The sequence below is a fragment of the Gorilla gorilla genome, chromosome 10, assembly GCF_029281585.2.
Source record: "Gorilla gorilla gorilla isolate KB3781 chromosome 10, NHGRI_mGorGor1-v2.1_pri, whole genome shotgun sequence".
NCBI classification, from domain to species: Eukaryota; Metazoa; Chordata; class Mammalia; order Primates; family Hominidae; genus Gorilla; species Gorilla gorilla.
The window spans coordinates 34,050,759-34,071,461 of NC_073234.2; the positions used below are offsets into that span (position 1 = coordinate 34,050,759).

The following is a 20,703-nucleotide window of genomic DNA, read 5'->3' on the forward strand; positions in this document are numbered from 1 at the left end:
ATAAACAAATTGATGGCTGTTTCAAGCCACTCTGTTTTGGGGAAAGTTTTATAACCATTATAGAAGTCTAGGTACATTGAGACTATACCAACAGATCTTCACATGGATGCAGATAAAAGAGAATATTGATACACTGCTGGTGGGAATGTAAATTAGCACAACCTCTATGGAAAAAAGTATGGGTATTTCTCACAGAACTAAAAGCAGAACAACCATTCAACTCTGCAATTCCACCACTAGGTATCCACCCAAAGGAAAAGAAATGATTATATCAAAAACATACCTGCACCTGTATGTTTGTCACTGCACTATTCACAATAGCAAAGTCATAGAACCAAGTAAGTACTCATCAATGGTTGATTGGGTAAAGAAAATGTGATATATATATACCATGGAATACTACATAGCCAGGAAAAAGAATAAAATTATATCTTTTGCAGCAACATGGATGGAGCTGGAGTCCATTATTTTAAGTGAAATAACTCAGAAGAATCAAATACCACATGTTCTCACTTATAAGAGGGAGCTAACAATAAGTACAAATGAACAGATAGGTAAATAATAGACACTAGGGACTCAAAAAGGGAAGGGCAGGAGGGGGGTAAGGTTTGAGATTTTACTTTTTGGGTACAATGTTAACTATTAAAATGACAGGCACATTAGAAACTCAAACATCACAATTATATATCCAGGTAACAAACCTGAACATATACCTTCTGAATCTATAAAAAAAAAAATCTTTTTGAAAGAAAGGAAAAAAAATTATACCATCAACACAAGTCAATAGACCTGTGTCTTTCTCATTCTTCCTGCTTTGCATGGGTATCCTTAGACATTGCCATCTTGGGACTGTGAGGCAAGAGACAGCTAGAAAATGGACCCAAAACTGAATACATGGAACTGAAAAAACAAGAGAAAGAAACCAGGTCCTAATCATGCTGTTCGACCTTTGGGTCAAGCCTCTTTTGAGGCCAGATTTACCTGTTCTCTTTAGCAATATGAGCTAATAAATGTCTATATTTGCTTAAACCACCAAGCCAGGTTCAGTGTACTTTGTAACTGAAAGAATCTAATATAATCCATGTCCCATAGTCAGCTTTTTTGCAGATGTCCCTTTAGCAAACTGAGCATCAGTCTCAGTACATTGACCCCTTGCTTCTTCAGTGAAAATGCCTGCATTTGCCTTGCTAGTATCCCATTGAGTGCTCTCAACCACCTGAGGACTCTGTTCTCTCCTGTTATCACTTACATACATGGTAGTTATGTTCATTTTATAGTTAGGTGTCTAAGAAGGGAGTGTATTTCTTACTGTCTGACTCTCAAGTAGACTACAAAGAATAATCAGTCTAGCAAGATTAAAGTAGAAAAATAAGCAGGACTATAGTATAAGCATTACTATAAATGTAATGAATTATTACTAACTTGCCTGCCCACTTAACTATTCCTGATGTCTTACCTTTCTTTCTTCAGCAAAGTCCTAAAAGGTAATAGATGTTAGAAAAACTAGAAGGTCAGAAGGGAAAGATTATGCTAGGAAGAGGTCTGAAATGGAAACACACATATAAGATTGATCACAGCCATGTAAAATAATAATAACAGGAAGATCTATGCATTCCTCATTTTTTAAAACTTCAGATTCCCAAAGATTGTAAAAGCAAAACTGTTTTTCTTATTTCCCAGGACATCTGGTTCAAACAACTTTGTTGCTTACTGAACAGATATTTGTCATAAATCACCATCAACAATATAAAGATGAATGAGAGTGATTCTTTCCCAAAAGGAAAATAAAAGGTACCAGGGAAGAAAGCTCTGTCTCTCCAGAAAGTTTGATGTAGAAAAGGGGAGTCTGTATCAGGGCTTTGGCTGAACACAAGATACTGTAGTATTCCAACAGCAGATCCTGGTCAGGCTTCTTGCCACAATACGATGCACAAATATGTGAGCACTTTAAATCCAGAGAGCAAAATCTAAACCAGCATATGAATTGAGGAAAGATGGTGAGCAAGACAGTTTCTAGAAAGCTAAGCCAGGCACACAGCATAGGCTGAATCAGCACCGTGCAATCAAACCGGTAATGAATAGAGGCAAGGCTAGTTGTTTTCAGTCCTGACCACTGATTAGAACAGTGGTTCTCAAATTTGAGCATGCATCTGAATCACATAGAGGGCTGGTTAGAAGGCAGACTGCTTGGCCAGACCTTCTGAGTTTCCAGTTCAGGAGGTCTGGGGTGAAGCCTGTGAATTTTCATCTCTTAAAATGTCCCCTATGCTGTTTTCACTGGCTGAGGACCTAATGCAGTGCTTTAAGAGCACTGCTTTAGAATAACCTAAAGAATTTTCAAAAATCACAAAGCTGAAGCAGAATGCCACACCAATTTCATCAGAATCTCTTAAAAAGGAGAAAAGACATCAGTATTTTTAAAATGTTCTATATGATTCCAGTGTTCAGATAAGGTTAAGAACAACTGGTCTACATTTAAAACAAAAATAATTATTTGTGTTTTCTAAACATGTAGATAGATCTAAAAAATATAAGCACAAATCTATCCTTCCATTTTGGTTTTAAAATTGTACTTTAATAATTTGTCATAAAACACCTGATATTTATGTGTGAGCATGTGTATCCATATGCATGTGTGCTTGTGTATGTGGTGTGTTTGTGTGTGTGGGTGCACATAAATGTATTTCAATCAAGAGAGTATGTCAATTAGCATAAAGAATATGAGAAATATAACTCTCATTGGTTAAATGAATGACATTGTGGATATGTGGATTTGCTATAAATATTATGCAAACAACTCTATACAAGTTTCTAGCAAGCCCAGCTGTCCACAGAGTCTAGAACAGTGCTTTACACCTCCTATTCATTCAATTCTATGTCCTCACTTAGGAAGGCTTCTATCACCTGATCCAATTAGAGGTCTGGCTAATACTGCTTTTAGAACACATATTGTCACATCTGAGCCAAATAAACCTTTCATGCATCATTTACACAAGTTACTGGTCAGCATGCTCAAAAGAAAGCCAGAATTATGCTATTTTTCTTTTCAGGATTTGAATTTTTTCAACTTTTTTGAGATATAGTTGAAGTTAATAAAGCTTCACGTTTGAAGTATACAATTTGATTTGTTTTGATGTAAGTATATCCCTATTCAACCATCATGATAATTGAGATAAACATTTCCATCAATGCCAAAAATTTCTTATGGCTCCTTTTAATCCATCCCTCTTTCCATCCCTAAACCCATTCACTGATTTTCTTTCTGTTACTACAGAAATTTAATTTGCATTTTTTGTTCTTTTGAATAAATGGAACCACACAGTACATAACTACCTTTTGCCTACATTCTTTCATTCATTTTAATCATTTTGATTCACTGTTATTAATGCATGTATGAATAGTCTATTCCTTTATTACATTAAATAGTATTGGATATAACATCATTTGTTGTCTATTCACCTGTTCATGAACATTTGGGCTGTTTCCAGTTTGGGGTTATTATAAAAAATCCTTCTATAGACAGTCATGGAAAGCCTTTGTGTGGACATGTGTTTTCATTTCCCTTGAGTAAATATCTAGGACCAAAAAGCTTGAGTTATATGGTAGGGATGTGCTTGACTTTGTAGGAAACGGTCAAACTGTTTTCACAGTGATTGTCCCACTTTACATTCCCACTAGCAGTGATTGAGTTCAGTTCTCCACATCCACCCCAACATTTGGTGTGGTCATTTGTGTTTTATTTTAGCAATACTAATGATAACTCATTATAGTGTTAAGTTGCCTTTCTCTGATGATGAATGGCATTGAGCCTCTTCTCATGTGCTTATTAATCATTCACATATTTCCTTTTGGCAAGTGCCTGTTCAAATATTTTGCCCATTTTTCTTACTGGGTTGTCATTATTAAGTTGTAAGTATTTTTCATATAGTCTGGATATAAGTCCTTTGATATATACATAGCTTACTGTATCATTTTCATTATGATGTATTCAAAAGGCAGAAGTTCTTTTTAAAAAAATTTTGATGAAATCAACTCTATCATTTATTTTATGCCTCATGCATTTAATGTTTCAAGAAACCTTTGCTTATCCCAAGACTACAAAGATATTCTATCTGCTTTCTTCTAGAAGTTTCATAACTTTAGCTTTTTCATTTAGGTTTATGACCCATTTTGAGTTAATTTTTGTGTATTGTGCATTAAGTGACAACATTCATTTTTTCCAGATGGCCCTAGATTAATAACCCTGGTTCTGTCATTTACTGTAAACCATAGGCAATGTTCATAATGCCTGTAAACATTGCCTCAATGTTTCTGAGCCTGTGTCATTAACAATACAATGTAAGATTGCTGAAAGGATTAATTTTTATTAATATTAGGCACACATTAGGCCCTGGCTAATGTTGCAGATATTGTGATTAATACATTAGAAAAAAGACTGCCCTGCGAGAAGAATGGAAAAGATGACTGAAAGTGTGAAAGTTAAATTATGTACACATGGAAAGTAGAAAAAGGGCACTTATCCCTGAAAACAGGTACATTATAAAGGCATTTAACACCAGCTCCCAGGTGTGCTGAGCTGTTGTGTAAGCGTAGAAAATACATAAAAGAAAATCTATCTCTTCATCAGTTCAAATCCACTTCAATTCAACCCTTCAGTGTTTGGAATGAGGGTTTCCAGTGGCTGGTAGAAGTAGCTTAACTATGAATCCTATAGAATGCTCAAATTTTATGGCCTAAGAATTTAGAATGCATCGTAAGAACCCTTTGTTGGTACATATATTTCCAGTGTGTTATTACTTGGAAAGTAATGTAATTAAACAGATGTTTTTGCGGTACTGAGAAGAAAGGGATATTAAGAACTCTTGAAAAATGAAATCCAGTCCATATAGTCCCCCAGTAAAATGTCCATTGTTCAATCCCATAAGCATTTCAGTCAAAAGGGATTCCATTCTCTCTGCACTAACCAACAGCACAAGCTTCTTCCTAGTGTGACTCCCAAATCTCCTAAGATTTGCACAAAGATTTTGACTAGAACTCCTAGAGGCTCTGTATAAGGGACATATTTTACATCCCTCAAGACACTCCCTTATATCCAACATTTAAAATGGAGACCTTCTTTTTACAGCTACAGGGAAGCTTCCACACACCTCTTTCAGAGACAGGGCAACTTTACTCTTTAGCAACCAGCCTGTCATTTACCTCCAGTGACCATCATTTCCCAGACAAAAGTCCAGATAAGTCTGGGTAGAGAGACTGTACTCATCTTCTATTTGAGACCCTAACCAACCACAACCAGAAAAAGAATAAACCCTCAAAATTAACAACATAATTAAACTTTTCTGTAACACATATAAGTACAAGATAATGGAAGAAGTCAGAATTTGTCCAGCCAAAGACCACAAGGAACACACAGTTGCATCTATTGCTCACTACAAAAGGAGACACAACGTGGGAAGCCATAGGGCATCTCAGTAAGAGGGTATTAGAAAGGACTCACTATTGGATTTGGGCTTGGATTAAATGATTTGGGGGAGATTTCAAAAAAGTAGAGTTCTCCTCTGTATTTGGATGTCGTCAAGAACAGGGGTCAATTCTACGATTGGAGTAAATCTTATCTATAAGATGAGAGGAGTAAATCAAGGCTAAAGCGATGCTTGGTAATAAATTAATAGTCATTTAGGCCAGCCAGGATAGGGGAGTGTGTAGCATTGTTGCGTTTGGACGATATTCATGTTTTTGCCGTGCATTCAGTCATGATTCCGGAATGCTCTTGTCTTTGTCGTGTTCCGTCATGGTACAGAGTGGCTGTGTCCGGGTTGATGCTCTGTCAAACTGTTTATGTTCAACAAGGAAACACCACAGTTTAGCTGTGAGCTCCACGGCAGCTCCTAGCAACACTAAAGTCTGGCTGATAGTACAAAGTTGGTTCCTAACTGTCATTATCAGTTGTAAAGAAGCATAAGTCAGGGAATATAACCTAATCTAGCAGAACACGGATGGCTTCCCTGAGGAACTGACTTTTAAACTAAGACTTTAAAGTTTAAAAAATCTTCTGTTGCCACAGTCTCAAGGGTTCATTTAGCCTTTTCCGATGTTTTCTTACATTTACCAACACAATTTTTTCTTGTAAATGAATTGTACCTAAAAAGCATTAATCAAATCTGTCTTCTCACAACATTCCCAACCTATTCTAAATGTGAGAACATTCCCTGACTCTGGAGTTTTACATGAATAAAATCTGTTAATAGTTCTTGTGAGAAAATTCTAATCAAAATTCTAGTTCAATACACAGGGACATTAAATGATAAATAATGCAAATTTTAAAATGGAACCAAAAATGTTTCAAGACATCATAAGATTCTTGAACAAGAAATAAAATAATATTTCTCGCAAAGTCCGTATTCCTAATATAGAGTGGAATATTTCAAAATGAACAATTTGGTCTTCAAAATTAGTGAGATAAGTTTGGTACCTAAGGAAAAGGAGAGAAAATAAAATATATCCTTTTTCTGTCTCATTTCAAAGCTTGATCGTATAAATGAGAAGTTTATTCCACTGCAGAATTAATGAACCCTCTTGTAAAACTCGCTTGATTAAAGCCTTTAAATTTCATGGAATTCCAGATCATCAAAAGGCCTTAGGAGATTAGGGAAGGGTAAAGCCTTGGGTCAATGGGCTGAAACTCCCTCCTGCTGTCATGCTGAACAGTAGATGATTTAAATAAGTTCCATTCATTATCTGGCAAAACAGAGGCATCTTTCTAAGAATTGGCTGTGCATCCCTACTGGGAAGGGTGTGCACTGATCTTAAATCCAACAGCCCTTGAGGTGGAAACTGGAAGATTGTGCACTTAGTAACCACATCCATTTCTTACTACCTATGGCTTGGGAATTTGAATTCTCAGTGATATGTTTATTTTAAACATTTACTACTGAGAGTAAACCATGATAATAGTAAAACATGCTAGTTGGGTTATATTTTCTGGTTATAAAGATATCATGTGTTAGTACACATCCCAAACATTTTGTTATTTTAGTTATTAGTTAGGATTCCATTGCAAAAGTACCTATTAAAGGTCCCTGACTTTGTCAAACTTTGTGCTGGGTGCTTTCACATCACTACTATGCAACAATGTGGTAGAATTAGTATTCATATCAGTGGTTCCATATTCTTCTACATGACATTTAATAAAGCAAAGTTTTGCTGTTGGTAAGAAGTCCAGCAGGTGAGATAGCACAGGAACTTCATCTTTGACCAAGAAACCATCTTGAAAGTATATTTAGTATAGATTCAGAAACACTGCAAATTAATTTAAGATCCAAGCATGTAAGTCCACACAGTAGATCTCTTTTATAGATACGGAGTCTGAATACAGTTTGCAGGCAAATCAATTTTATACACACTCGTAAAAATGGCTGTCTAATTACAGGGTACCAACTCCAGTGCACAGCATCTAAGAACTAGCATAAGAATGCAGGGGCTAATTACTCTCCAGGATATGAAAAGGCTCAGAGGGCCTGGCAATCTAATTCCTTCCCACAAAAATACGCAGTAGTGGGTGTCCAGAAGTTAAAACACTCTTAGATTTCACATTTCTTTTATACTGCTAAATATTTGCCAACGTATATTTTATAATTAGATGTATTTCAAAAGCTTATAAATTCTAGTAATTAAAAATGATACAAGCCAGTTGAAAACAACTCAGCAGCAGAAGGGCAGGAGAAATCAGCAAACAAGAACGCCATGCCGGGTTAGGACCCTCTGAAGTTTCTATTTTCTTTTCTTCCACTGATTTATTTTTGTATATTTTTAAGTGAATGGGCTCAATATTTCTAGTTTTATGAGCAATTATTTTTCTTTATGTTTAAAAAAGAAAACATAAAGACATTCATTTTGGCTGTTTTATTGCGATGCATAGCTAATGATACGTCATTTATCATTAGCTGTTATCTGATGTACCAAACATAAACAAACAGTGAAGCAGGCTCAAGGCTCTCACCCATTCTGGAAAACAGAGGAACACGACGATAACCTGCAAAAGGAATTATATCTAATTAGACCAATAACCAATTAATCAGTGGTGTCTCCAATAGCCTTGCTGAGAAACAAGAGCTCTTTACTAAGCCTACATTAAAAACCATGACTATAGAGTTATATTCCCATCTGGTATATTAATCTTCCACAAAAATTAAATATTTGCATTTTCTATTCTGACTTCCTAACTGCCCAAAACTGAACACACAGCTCATACTTCTCCTTCCGCAAAGCGCTGCATGATCCAAAATTAGCCACCACCCTTCTGCTTCAGAAAGACCCTGTTTCCTAGGCACATCTCAGATGCTGTTAGAAAAGTAAGCATATTGAGACAAGGTAATTGGGAGCACGGTGTAAATCACCCTGGAAAGGTGACTCTGCAACATAAAGGTAGTCAGCCCTGAAAAGGGGTCAGGAAAGGATAGTCTCAGGCTCCCAATCTCTTCTCCTCAGGCAGGAAGAATGAGTCACTGCTTCTCCCTTCTGGTTGCCACCCATCATCATTTCTTTATGGTAGTCATGACTACTCTTTACTGAAACAGAAGAACTATGATGCATGTAAAGAAATGCTTATACATGCCAAGTTTGTCTAATTAGCCTTCCTGTCAGTCCCACACCCCCACCCCACCTTCCACATGAGAACACATTTTTATAATTCCACAGAGAAAAAATATGTGTCAATACATAAAATTTCCTTTACATCCTACTTTATGATAGAGCTATTTGGTATGTCAAAATGTGTCTTTGATATACACAAGTTATATTTAAATGCTGGTACAATCATCTAACTTTTAGGGACATTACCTTTGTTCATGCATAGAAGTGGCAAAGTATATTGCCCAAGAAATTCATTTCCTGCTATTAAACCTTGACTTTCAACAACAAAACGTATCAATGCCAATTCTGGGACATGAATAATAAATGTGAATGTTTCATTCCATCTTGGACTAAAAGCTGAAATATAAAAAAAGAAGATACAAAGAATAATAGATACCATATCTAGTATCTAGGAAACAATAGATTACATTTGTTCTCCAAACTTTTTCTTTTCAACCCTTTAACAATAATAATATCTTGTGTTTAGAGCACATGGGTTTTTAATATACTCAGTGTGAGAGGAATAATAACCAGACAATAATGAGTGTTTACTATTGCTGGGCAATGTTCTAAGTATGGATCAACTCAATTAATTCTGATAACCACCCCATCAGGGTGGGATGGGAAAACTGAGCCACAAAGATGTTACATAATTTCCTAAGGTTTCACATATGTGGTCATTAAGTGGCAGATCAGGAATTCAAAAACTGGGAGTCTGACTTCAGAGCAAAAGCTTTTAATCATTATGCAATATGACTGATGTACTTAGGCAATTCTTTAGCAAATAAATTGAGAAATGAAGAAAATTAAGTAACATCATTTTTCTATACTAAGTCCTTGATATGGTTAAGCTTTGTGCCCCCACCCAAATCTCATCTTGAATTGTAATCCCCAGGTGTTTAGGAAGACACCTGGTGGAAAGTGACTGGATTATAGGGGGCTGTTCTCATGATAGTGAGTGAGTACTCATGAGATCTGATGGTTTTATAAGGCAGTTTTCCCCACTCTTACTAGCAATCTCCTGCTGCCACATGAAAAGGTCCAAATTTGTTTCTCCTTCACCTTCCACCATGATTGTAAGTTTCCTGAGGCCTCCCCAGGCATGGGGAACTGTGAGTCAATTAAACCTCTTTCCTTTGTAAGTTATCCAGTCTCAGGTAGTATCTTTAGAGCGATATGAAAATGGACTAATACAGTCAGTCTTATTATGGGAAGAGTTCCATACTTAGTTGTTAGACTGAAAGCTAGATAACAAACTAAAGCCAACTCTTGATCCTTCTTTAGACTAAGTGCTCCTTTCAAAGTCCAAAGTTGATGAATTTCAATCTCTAAGAAAATAAATCATCCCAAGCAACCAATTTCTGCCAAGCAAGAAATCCACATTGTGTCATAGTATGACCCAAATCATCCAAAAAGTAAAGCGTAATTTAACAGAACCAAGAAATTCACATCCAGATTAAATATAAATTCTGCTTAATAAAGACTCAAAGGTTTGGAGAAGAATTACGTGTATTATTTTTCATTTACAAAGGCAATGCTACACTTGCTATGTCAATAGTTTTTGTTCTTTGACTTACATTTCCAGAAGCATTGATGAATTTCTAATTATACTATATCTATGTTTTCTATGGTGCACCTGTGTTCACAAGAGCACATTTACCACATAGCAATCTAGGGTGCAGTCTATGCCCACAGAAATAGTAAACTAATTGGCTCATGCTGGAATAATGACCATATTACCTTGACCTAAGAAGAGAAATAATTTCATGGGGTACAGAGGCAGGTTTAGAGTCAATTCTTTATAGATACTGCAAAACATCTGCAGAAATATTTATACTGATTTCTTCTTCCTCCAATCCTACTTCATTACACATGTGCCTCTGCCTCCCTTCCCTCCTCCTCCTGTATCTCTCTCTGACACACACACACGCGCACACACACACACACACACAATAATATGGATTAATTATAAGAGAAAGCCCTCACTTTCAGTTGTCAACATAAAAAAAAGTAAACCAGGATACCAAATTTGATAGTGATGAAAATAGTTATCCTAGACATGACCAAAACTGAAGAATTACTTCCACATTTTATCCAAATGTTATCCTTTTCCTCCCAGACTCTCATGTCTAGCTAAATCATCTTAAAATTCTTCTTGTCCAGCCATCTGGATGTTGACTTCTGCGCAGTGTTTCTCACTTACATCCCCCATTCCTTTCCTACTGCCACAGCCTCCTTTATACCATGACTTTTATATCCTCTAACCACTGAAATTTTATCCTGACTCTACTTTGTATTTCTCATTTCCCTCTCGTATACTTCTTCTCAAATCTGCAGAAAAAAACCTAACACTCAACTCTGTTAAAGTTATAGCTCTATTTAAAAGTCTGAATTTTATCCATTTTCTAGAAAAAAGAAAGTTCCTGACACCTTAGCATGGCTTTTGAGATTTTCTATGACCCTCCCTAAATAATTTTCTCATTTTATCTCTCACTAATCTTTCTTAAGCACCCTATATTCCACCCATCTTGAGTTTCTTGGCTTTTCTCTAGCATGTTTAAATTGTGTTTTCTTCATATTTTAGGACTTGTGTTCTGTCTCTGGTATGTTTAAATTGTATTTCCTTCATATTTTAAGACTTATATTATGGCTTCTGCCTTAAATATCCTTGTCCCCAATCTCTAAAAAATTCTACTCATTCTCCAAGAACCATCTCCAAAAGTGCCCCCTTGCAGTACAAATCTTTGTACTCTCCTTGAAGCACGAATTACTCTAAATCATAATTATTTTACTTATAGCATCATCTTTCACACTGAACTATAAACTATCTATAGAAGAGTTCATTGGTCCATATATAAGAATTCATTTAATAAACAGATTTTAAGTCTTTTACTACTCAGCACAAGGCTTTTAGCATAGCAGAGGCTCAGTAATGTTTGATGAACCAAATTGAATTTCTGCAAGGATATTCCCATAAAATCCAAGGAGGTAATACAAATTCTAGAATCACAGTATTATAAGGGGTGCATTGAATAAATTAAGTTTCTAAGCATTTTGTGATGAAGATTCAAGTAGAGGATGGAGGGAACAAGAGATAGATTATTATAAGCTTCATGACATCAGCAGTTACTATCTCTGGACCCAGCCGTAGCAATGTGCCTTCAACTCTAAAGGGTGTCAAATGAGGCAGGAAGTCATCATCAATATCCCTTCCCATTGATAACATAGGATAAGGCAATAAAATCTTTCCAAATCTTTTTCCATGATTTTCACTCTAGAAGCCACACTGGAAGTATTCAGGGGAGTGCAAAGGAGGCAGACTATGGACATTGTTAGAAATTATTATCCAAGAAGAAAAAGAAAAAGAAAACTGTGCCTGCTACTCTGTCAGTGCCATTTGATCTGGAGCATATTTCTAGACTCTGGAATGAAGTCCACTTTGCTTTGAGAATATCCCTTGAAGAAGATTCCAGACTCAAGAATCAATTCCAATGTCTCCTTCAAGGTGATCCTGACCAGGGATCAATCCCAGGAACCCATCCTTTTCTAATTTCCTTAGTCATTTCAACCTCAGAGAAGAAATGGCAATGCCAGTACTACACTGTGTAAGATGTCATAGCATGCCAGAATGATGAAAATCTTACCAAAGTTATTTCCCTTAATTCTTCACTTCCCTTATGGCAAAAATAACTGAATTATCCAAAAATCCTATCAGTAGGCTTCTATGGCATCCTTAGCCTGATTCAGAAGCCATAGACTTTTAATCAAAAATAATTCAAATAATTCATTATAAAAATATATAATATGCTGTGTCAAAAATCACAAATTTTTGATTTAATACAAAGGCTAGAAGCTAAGTAGATTTGAGGCTGTTAAAATGCCTTCTTAATTCAGTGATATGAGAGAAAACATAAAAAAGAGGTAAATTTTTTTTAAGGAATAATTTTGAAGGTCAGATACATTTCTGTATTCATAATCTGAAAATACAGCTAAATAACCCAATCATTACAAAAATGTTTTTGTTGCATATAATATTTTGCTAATTTTGGACATAATGGAAAACCCTTGTCTTATGAATAATAAATATGTACAAAAACTCTATCAACATATAATTTGTAAGCTTTCCAACAAGAAGTCTAATGGAAATTCAAGAAGGTATATCAGGAGCTCACCATTTTTTTTAATTACACGAGTCTGCTGCTTCATTTGATCATTGGGAACACCAAAAACTTCTATAATTACTAATGAATCACCTTTGTTAGATGATGAATGAGTAAGAGGCAACTGGATACCACTGATGAGCTGCACAAATGTATATGAATATAAGAATTTAGCAAGATATTAAGTTACATCATCATTTATTTCAAAATTAAATTATGTATTACAAAAAGTTGACGGACTCTAAGTCAGTTCCCACAAACATTGAAAGCAGAATACAATACAAATTTTAAAATTTAAGTCTTTTATCCTCAGTTATCAGTAGATAAACACCAAGAATATGTACAAAATTACAGTGAAATCCACAATGTCCACAATTTTTGATTTATTATCATATTTTTGTTTTAAAATCATTTGTTATGATCACATTTCAGGGAATTCAGGTCGAGTTACTCTGATAACATGTACTGTTTTTGAATTAATATATATATATATGCTGGAAAAAATTTGAAGGAATATAAATATTACTTTTTTAAAAATGTACCATTTAACTTCCCGTGATAGCATTTTCTGAGTTTCACAAAATCAGTTATTTCATATGTATATTAGGGACTGGGTATCAAAAAAATCTTAACAAAGTAATTAATAATAATTGTATTTAAACTTTTATTTGCCAAGCTAATTGTTGAAGCAAAAATGTGTTATAATTTAAGGAACAAAATGAGCACACAACAAAACTATATTTGAAATGTACTAACTTAGGCTAAGAGATAGAAGATATAAGCCTAAAAATGCAGTTATAAAAATTGAGGCATAACTCCAATTTCTGAAGCTTACATAAGGAGAAACAAATATATAATTAAGTTTGATTATAAAGGAATAAAGGAAGGAAAAGAGGGAAGGAAGGAGGGAGAGAAGGAGTAGAAAAGAAAGGAAAAGAAAAAACACTAATGTGTGATTTTTCCTAATTCCACAGATTACAGCATTAGCTAGAAGCCAGTATGACTGTGCAACTGTTTAGCAATCAGCATGGAATGGGCATCAGCATAATTAGACATCAAAGTAACTAGAAAGAACAATGGCCATAAACATATAGTACACTGGTCCCAATACCACTATAGACCCGCTAAATATCACTCTACAGGTAATAGACCCTTCCCAAAATGGAGTAGGTTCAGCTTGGTGTACCTCATTCCAGAAAGAAAAAAAAAAATTATCTAATTTTGAAAAACATAATTGAATATGAAAACTGAATGAGAATTTAGGGCAAGCTTGTCCAACCTGCGGGCCACATGTGGCCCATGGTGGCTTTGAATGCGGCCCAATGCAAATTCGTAAACTTTCTTAAAACATTATGAGATTCTTTTTGCATTTTTAAAAGCTCATCAGCTATCATTAGTGTTAGTGTATTTTATGTGTGGCCCAAGATAATTCCTCTTCTTCCAACGTGGCCCAGGGAAGCCAAAATATAGGACACCCCTGGTTTAGGGAGCATTGATCAAATAATTTGTAAATAAATTAACAAATTTGTTTGTACAGGAGCCAATGCAGAGGAAGGGATATCAAACAATAAGCCCTCAATGGTCAACTCTGTTGTTACCCATTGGCCTTACCCATAAGATTTTGGATTTAGAAAGCAGTGCTGTAGCTTTTATAAATTTGAAAATAACTGGCCTAGACCAAAACTCTCAGATTGCAGGTGACGAAGAGTAAAGCAGCAATGTCAAATGCCTTCATCAAGAACTTAAGAAAGCTTATAGTAAAACTTGGCTCTCTGATTCCCAAATTGTGCCCTCTACTATCTGAGCAAGTCATAAAGTAATCACAAAGCTCCCTAGAGTGATAGAGGCAACAGAGAAAGACCCACATGGCCATGGCAGCAGCTTCCTGGAGAATCATTAACTCTCCATGCCAGTTACACCTCAACAAGAGACTCCTCAGAATACAAACGTGGCACTTGTGAGCATTTGTGCACACTAGCTGCCTTCCACCTTCTTCACTTTCTCAATAAAAGAGCACATATGTTCTCTTTACTATTCATAACAGGAAAAATAATGTATTTGTTCAATGAAGCTAGATATATTGGGCATATACTTTGTGTAAGGCACAAATAAGGTGGAACAAAACACATCTGTTTTTTGTTTGTTTGTTTGTTTGTTTGTTTCTTTGAGATGAACTTTGGCTCTTGCTACCCAAGCTGGAGTGCAATGGCGTGACCTCAGCTCACTGCAACCTCTGCCTCCTGGATTCAAGAGATTCTTCTGCCTCAGCCTCCCAAGTAGCTGGGATTACAGTTGCATGCCACCATGCCCAGCTAAGTTTTTGTATGTTTAGTAGAAACAGGGTTTCACCATGTTAGCCAGGCTGGTCTTGAACTCTTGACCTCAGGTAATCTGCCCACCTCAGCCTCCCAAAGTGATGGGATTACAGACGTGAGCCACCGTGCCCAGCCCACATCTCTTATCCTTAAGGAATCCTCAGACAAATGGAGAAGACAAGTTACAAGTAAATAAACAATTATAAAACCTTGTGATAAATGCCATAATATATGCATGCAGAGGCTGTTACGGAAAACAGCAAAGCTATGAAAAGAAGCACAGCTAACCTAGCCTAGGAAAATGCTTTCAAAAAGACATGATTCCTAAGTCTTGAAAACTGAGTCAAAATGAAATAGGCAGGTAAGACTGAAAGAATGCTCCAGTCACAGGAAGAGCCTACACAATTCGTGGAGGTGAGTCATGGTTAGAGAAGGATCCTAGTTCCATATGGTTGTAGAACAGGATGAAAGGCTAGAAGTGGTGAGAGATAGGGCTAGGCAAGTACGGCAAGGCCTGACTAAGATAGTAGTCAAGAGACACAAATAAATATTATGTATGCATGATAATATTAGCACTGTAGCAAAATCTCTCCGGTCAACTTGTGGAGAATAGATATGGAGGACTGAGACAGGCTACCTGAAACCATCAGGAAGCCAAAGAAATAGACCTGATGACAGGTCGTAAATTCCTGATACAGGACAGCAGCAAAATAGGTCACATCAAGAGAATGGAGAAGGAAAATATTTAGGAATAGAATCAGCAGAATTTAAAGTTGGTCTGGATGTGGGACGTGAAGGAGATGTGGAAGATTAGAATGGTTCCCAGTTTTCTAGTCCGAGCAGAGTGGAAGAATGGGGCAATTTGTTGACATTTAAATAAGAGCAGAAGTAGATTTGATTAGGAAGGGATGTTCAAGTTTTACTATTTTAAGTTTGATAGAATGGTGATTAAGGAGGTAAGGATGCTCAGTGAGCTAAAATATGCCTTTAGATTCCCAAAATCATGCCCAATTAAAGACTTGAGCATTGTTGGTGGTGAAACTATGAATGTTTATGTAACAGAATCCAAGGAGAATAGTTTGAGACAAGGTTTAAGGAAAGACTTTAGTTAACATAAATATCTTAACAGAAGGCAGAGAAAGAGGAAGCCACAAGTAAAAATGACAATCACTTGGAAGGTAGGGGGTAAAAGGAGAGTCCAGTCCCAGAGCACAGAAGAGCAATGTGTAGAAATGGAAGGGCTCTTCAAAGTGGCTGATTTGCCATTTCTTTTTACCAGATCAACTACAAGAAGATGTCAACATTATAATAGCATTGTAAAGTGAAGTCAGTAGTTAATTCTTTGCCAGACCTTGAAGAAGTACCAACAATCCAGTGTTGTAGGCAATTGCTGCCTATCCACTAAATGCTTCTACATCAGAGTCACAAACTCCTTAACAGACAATACAAAAGCCAGCTACATACTTCACAGGCACTGTTTCCTGCAATGGTCAGGATCATTCTAGTCCTGGTCATCTTTGCTATACTTTCCACATTAATTTCTGGAAATCAGCTCTCAATCCTCCCATTCTCAGCTGAGATAAAGTGGCTAGGTCCTGAAGTAGACGTGGAGTGTAGCTTCCCAAATCCTGTGGTATTACGATGGTGGAAAAAGGAGCTGAGCCAGGAAAAGTCGCAGGAGAAGCACATTCTGGAGGCCCCAGCATTTCTTGCACTTTAACAGCCAGGTAATGGGGAGCAGGGGAGCACTCAGCAGCTGGCAGAGCTTCACTAAGTAATGACATTGCTGGCCAGGGACAGAAACATAAACACTACAAAATTCCAGGTAGGATCTGAGATGGTTTATACAGTTCTAGGAGTAACTAGTTAAATAGAAAGAGGGACCAATGAAACCACAGCCACTCTATTGATTTGCAAACAACAGGTACAGTTATAGCCTAAAATAGAACTGCTCATAAGTAAGTGGAGAGAAAAAGCAACTAGAGGTTTTTCAAAAGATTTGGTGACATTTTAAAAAGAAAATAAGCATAGCACTTACGTTATAGAGGAAAAAGAAAAACGTTTTGAAAAGTCTTTACTAATGGAAACAAATCTTAGACAACTGCTTTTATGCTCCATAAGGTTTTACAGGATGTGATAAAATAAAAGCTAAAATAATAAGACAAGAGTCTGGAGGAAAGGTGCTAGGTGGGATACAGACAGAAATAAAAAGTAAGCAATATGAGGTCAACCGCAATGGGGCAGGAGGACTAATTATGCAGGATAAAAAAAATCATTTCTACATTGAAATCAGTAAAGAACAAAATCAAATACAGATTTGAATCATCAACATAAAGAAAAAATGTTAAAAGCTCTCCCAGGCCAAGGCAAGATGGGTCAAAGTCAGAGTGGTGGTCATGGTCCTGGAGGTGGCAAGAAGGATGACAAGTTCTAAAAACTCAAGGACAAGAAAAAGAAATATGAACCTCCTGTACCAACTAGAGTGGGGAAAAAGAAGAAGAAAACAAAGGGACCAGATGCTGCCAGCAAACTGCCACTGGTGACACCTCACACTCAGTGCCAGTTAAAATTACTGAAGTTAGAGAGAATTAAAGACTATCTTCTCATGGAGGAAGAATTCATTAGAAATCAGGAACAAATGAAACCATTAGAAGAAAAGCAAGAGGAGAAAAGATCAAAAGTGGATGATCTGAGGGGGACCCCAATGTCAGTAGGAATCTTGGAAGAGATCATTGATGACAATCACGCCATCGTGTCTACATCTGTGGGCTACATCAGAACACTATGTCAGCATTCTTTCATTTGTAGACAAGGATCTGCTGGAACCTGGCAGCTCGGTCAGGCTCAACCACAAGGTGCGTACCGTGATAGGGGTGCTGATGGATGACATGGATCCCCTGGTCACAGTGATGAAGGTGGAAAAGGCCCCCCAAGAGACCTATGCAGATGCTGGGGGGGTTGGACAACCAAATTCGGGAAATTAAGGAATCTGTGGAGCTTCCTCTCACCCATCCTGAATATTACGAAGAGATAGGTATAAAGCCTCCTAAGGGGGTCATTCTCTGTGGTCCACCTGGCACAGGTAAAACCTTGTTAGCCAAAGCAGTAGCAAACCAAACCTCAGCCACTTTCTTGAGAGTGGTTGGCTCTGAACTTATTCAGAAGTACCTACGTGATGGGCCCAAACTCGGACGGAAATTGTTTCGAGTTGCTGAAGAACGTGCACCGCCCACTGTGTTTACTGATGAAATTGACGCCATTGGGACAAAAAGATATGACTCCAATTCTGGTGGTGAGAGAGAAATTCAGCGAACAACGTTGGAACTGCTGAACCAGTTGGATGGATTTGATTCTAGGGGAGATGTGAAAGCCATCATGGCCACAAACCAAATAGAAACTTTGAATCCAGCACTTATCAGACCAGGCCGCATTGACAGGAAGATTGAGCTCCCCCTGCCTGATGAAAAGACGAAGAAGCACATCTTTCAGATTCACACAAGCAGGATGACGCTGGCTGATGATGTAACCCTGGACAACTTGATCATGGCTAAAGATGACCTCTCTGGTGCTGACATCAAGGCAGTCTGTACAGAAGCTGGTCTGATGGCCTTAAGAGAACGTAGAATGAAAGTAACAAATGAAGACTTCAAAAAATCTAAAGAAAATGTTCTTTATAAGGAACAGGAAGACACCCCTGAGGGGCTGTATCTCTAGTGAACCACGTTCAGGAAAATGGTTGGGCGATTTCTCAGTCCCTGAAAGGGATGAGGCTGGGGGAGTTGCCCAGAGGAATCTCTGTTCCCATTGATTTTTATTAGCAAAACATCCTGTGCCTTTTGGAGTACGATGTGTAAGTGCCCACTGGGTGGCCTGTCTGTTGGTCACTGTGCAGCAGTCTGCTTCCCAATAAAGCGCGCTCTTTCATAAACAAACAAACAAAAAAGCTCTCCCAACATGCAGAGGAAAAGGGAATATGTTAAAGTTGACACAAATTAACAGACACTGAAGACAGATACTGGAGAAAGACATATGGATAATTTTTCTTTTTAAGTAATCAAATGATATTCACAGACATATGGGGGGAAAAATCCTGACCTACAAAAGCCTAATTGTGGAGACTGAGGAAAAGAAAAGGGCTCCTAAAATTTCCAGGTAAAATTCATCAAAGGCGAGAAAAAGTAACATGCCCACAAGGTAATTAGTGGGCTGAACTGAGACCTGTATCTCACAATATTAAATGCCTAAATACAATGAAATCATATAGTAGAACTTTGAGAGGAGAAGGTTTTAGCCTCAATATGTCAATTCACAGGCAGATAATCATTCATGTAAAATTACAACAGGAAGACATTTTTCAGATATAGAAGGATGCTGAAATACTACCCACATATAGTACCTGAAAAGATTAACAGAAATGTAAAAGAAATTGAAGCAAATCAGTGGAATTCAAAATACTAATGTACACTATCTAGTTTATATAATAATCAAAAAAGTAAAAGAAAATTTATTAATCTTACCCTTATTGTAAGTGTAATTGGCATACCCTCTTTTATGTTACTTGGGTTAAAGTATGATTTACTCTCTCTTAAGAAATGTGGTTTCAAAATATATCCAGAACCACCATTATCCAAAAATTTCCCATTTTGCAGATCCATAGGCAAACCAGGGGTCTGAAAATTTAAAGCCACTGTAAGAAAGAAGTATTTTGACATTGTCAGGTAATAGAGAATACAAATAAAGGAACACAAACCACTTACTGAAATCTAATAATGGATTCTATATCCCCAAATGTTCTATGAGCAAGCATCATTAGCCTAATAATTCATGATTTTTAAAACTCTTTCTCCTGCCATGTCTATATTAATGTATATTGATGAGTTGCAAAGTTTAATCTGTAAGTAAATTACTACACGCTTTGAGTAAAGAAATCAAAATGGTATCCAGTGCAGATTACAGAATAACAATGTTCATGTCAGGTAACACTTAAGAAATATCAGAATAGAGTATCAGTGCATTGAATGCAAGAGGTAAAGACATCAACTATGTCATAAATTTTCAAGTCCATGAGATGCTGTTGTCACTTGAGGAGAAAGTGAGAAACAGGCAAAGCAATAATTGTCGTTAAAATACGGAAGTACCTCAGTATAGGCTGGTAAATAGCCACTGTAGAGAGTACCACACTCCACCCTCCACCCAGCCCCAATATCCCCCCTCCTCACACCTACAGGCCTTGCCACAATCCAGTAGAAGGGTAACACCTGGTACTTTCTGATGAGTTAGTGCAGTGCTGTACTAGCTGTTCAATTTGGAATAAGAGTCTGGTGAGGGCAAATAACCAAGTTATGCAATCTTATTCACTTTTCAAAACTATGAATGTAGAAGCTCATGTAAAGTATAAATGATAGAGGTCACTTGATTTGAAGAGGCCTTGAGCATATCTCAAGCAAAGGAATTTGATCTTCAATGTCCATTTGGGTTTCCTTGTTCCCTTCCTCCACTACACATGTCTCATATTAACTCCTCATGAATTTAACCACCATTCCCTGAACCATCACTGAGATTTACCCCGCTTCAACCCAGATAGGAATGACTTCAAC

The 20,703-nt window shown here is 36.9% G+C and overlaps 1 protein-coding gene and 1 pseudogene across 11 annotated transcripts in view; one reads left to right on the forward strand and one right to left on the reverse strand.

Moving 5' to 3' along the window:
- Positions 1-7,887: 7,887 nt before the first annotated feature.
- The window catches only part of PLCZ1 (phospholipase C zeta 1), a 54,784-nt gene continuing 41,968 nt past the window's right edge, over positions 7,888-20,703 (reverse strand). For all 11 annotated transcript variants that reach the window (XM_055356972.2, XM_055356974.2, XM_055356975.2 and 8 more), the window contains 4 exons: positions 19,624-19,793; positions 12,804-12,933; positions 8,839-8,988; positions 7,888-8,032 (listed from right to left, as the gene is read on the reverse strand). In XM_055356972.2, coding sequence (XP_055212947.1) covers positions 7,947-8,032; positions 8,839-8,988; positions 12,804-12,933; positions 19,624-19,793 — 536 coding nt within the window. In that variant the 3' untranslated portion in view covers positions 7,888-7,946. The remainder of the gene's footprint in view (positions 8,033-8,838; positions 8,989-12,803; positions 12,934-19,623; positions 19,794-20,703) is intronic.
- LOC101152219 (26S proteasome regulatory subunit 4-like) lies at positions 17,472-18,821 on the forward strand (annotated as a pseudogene).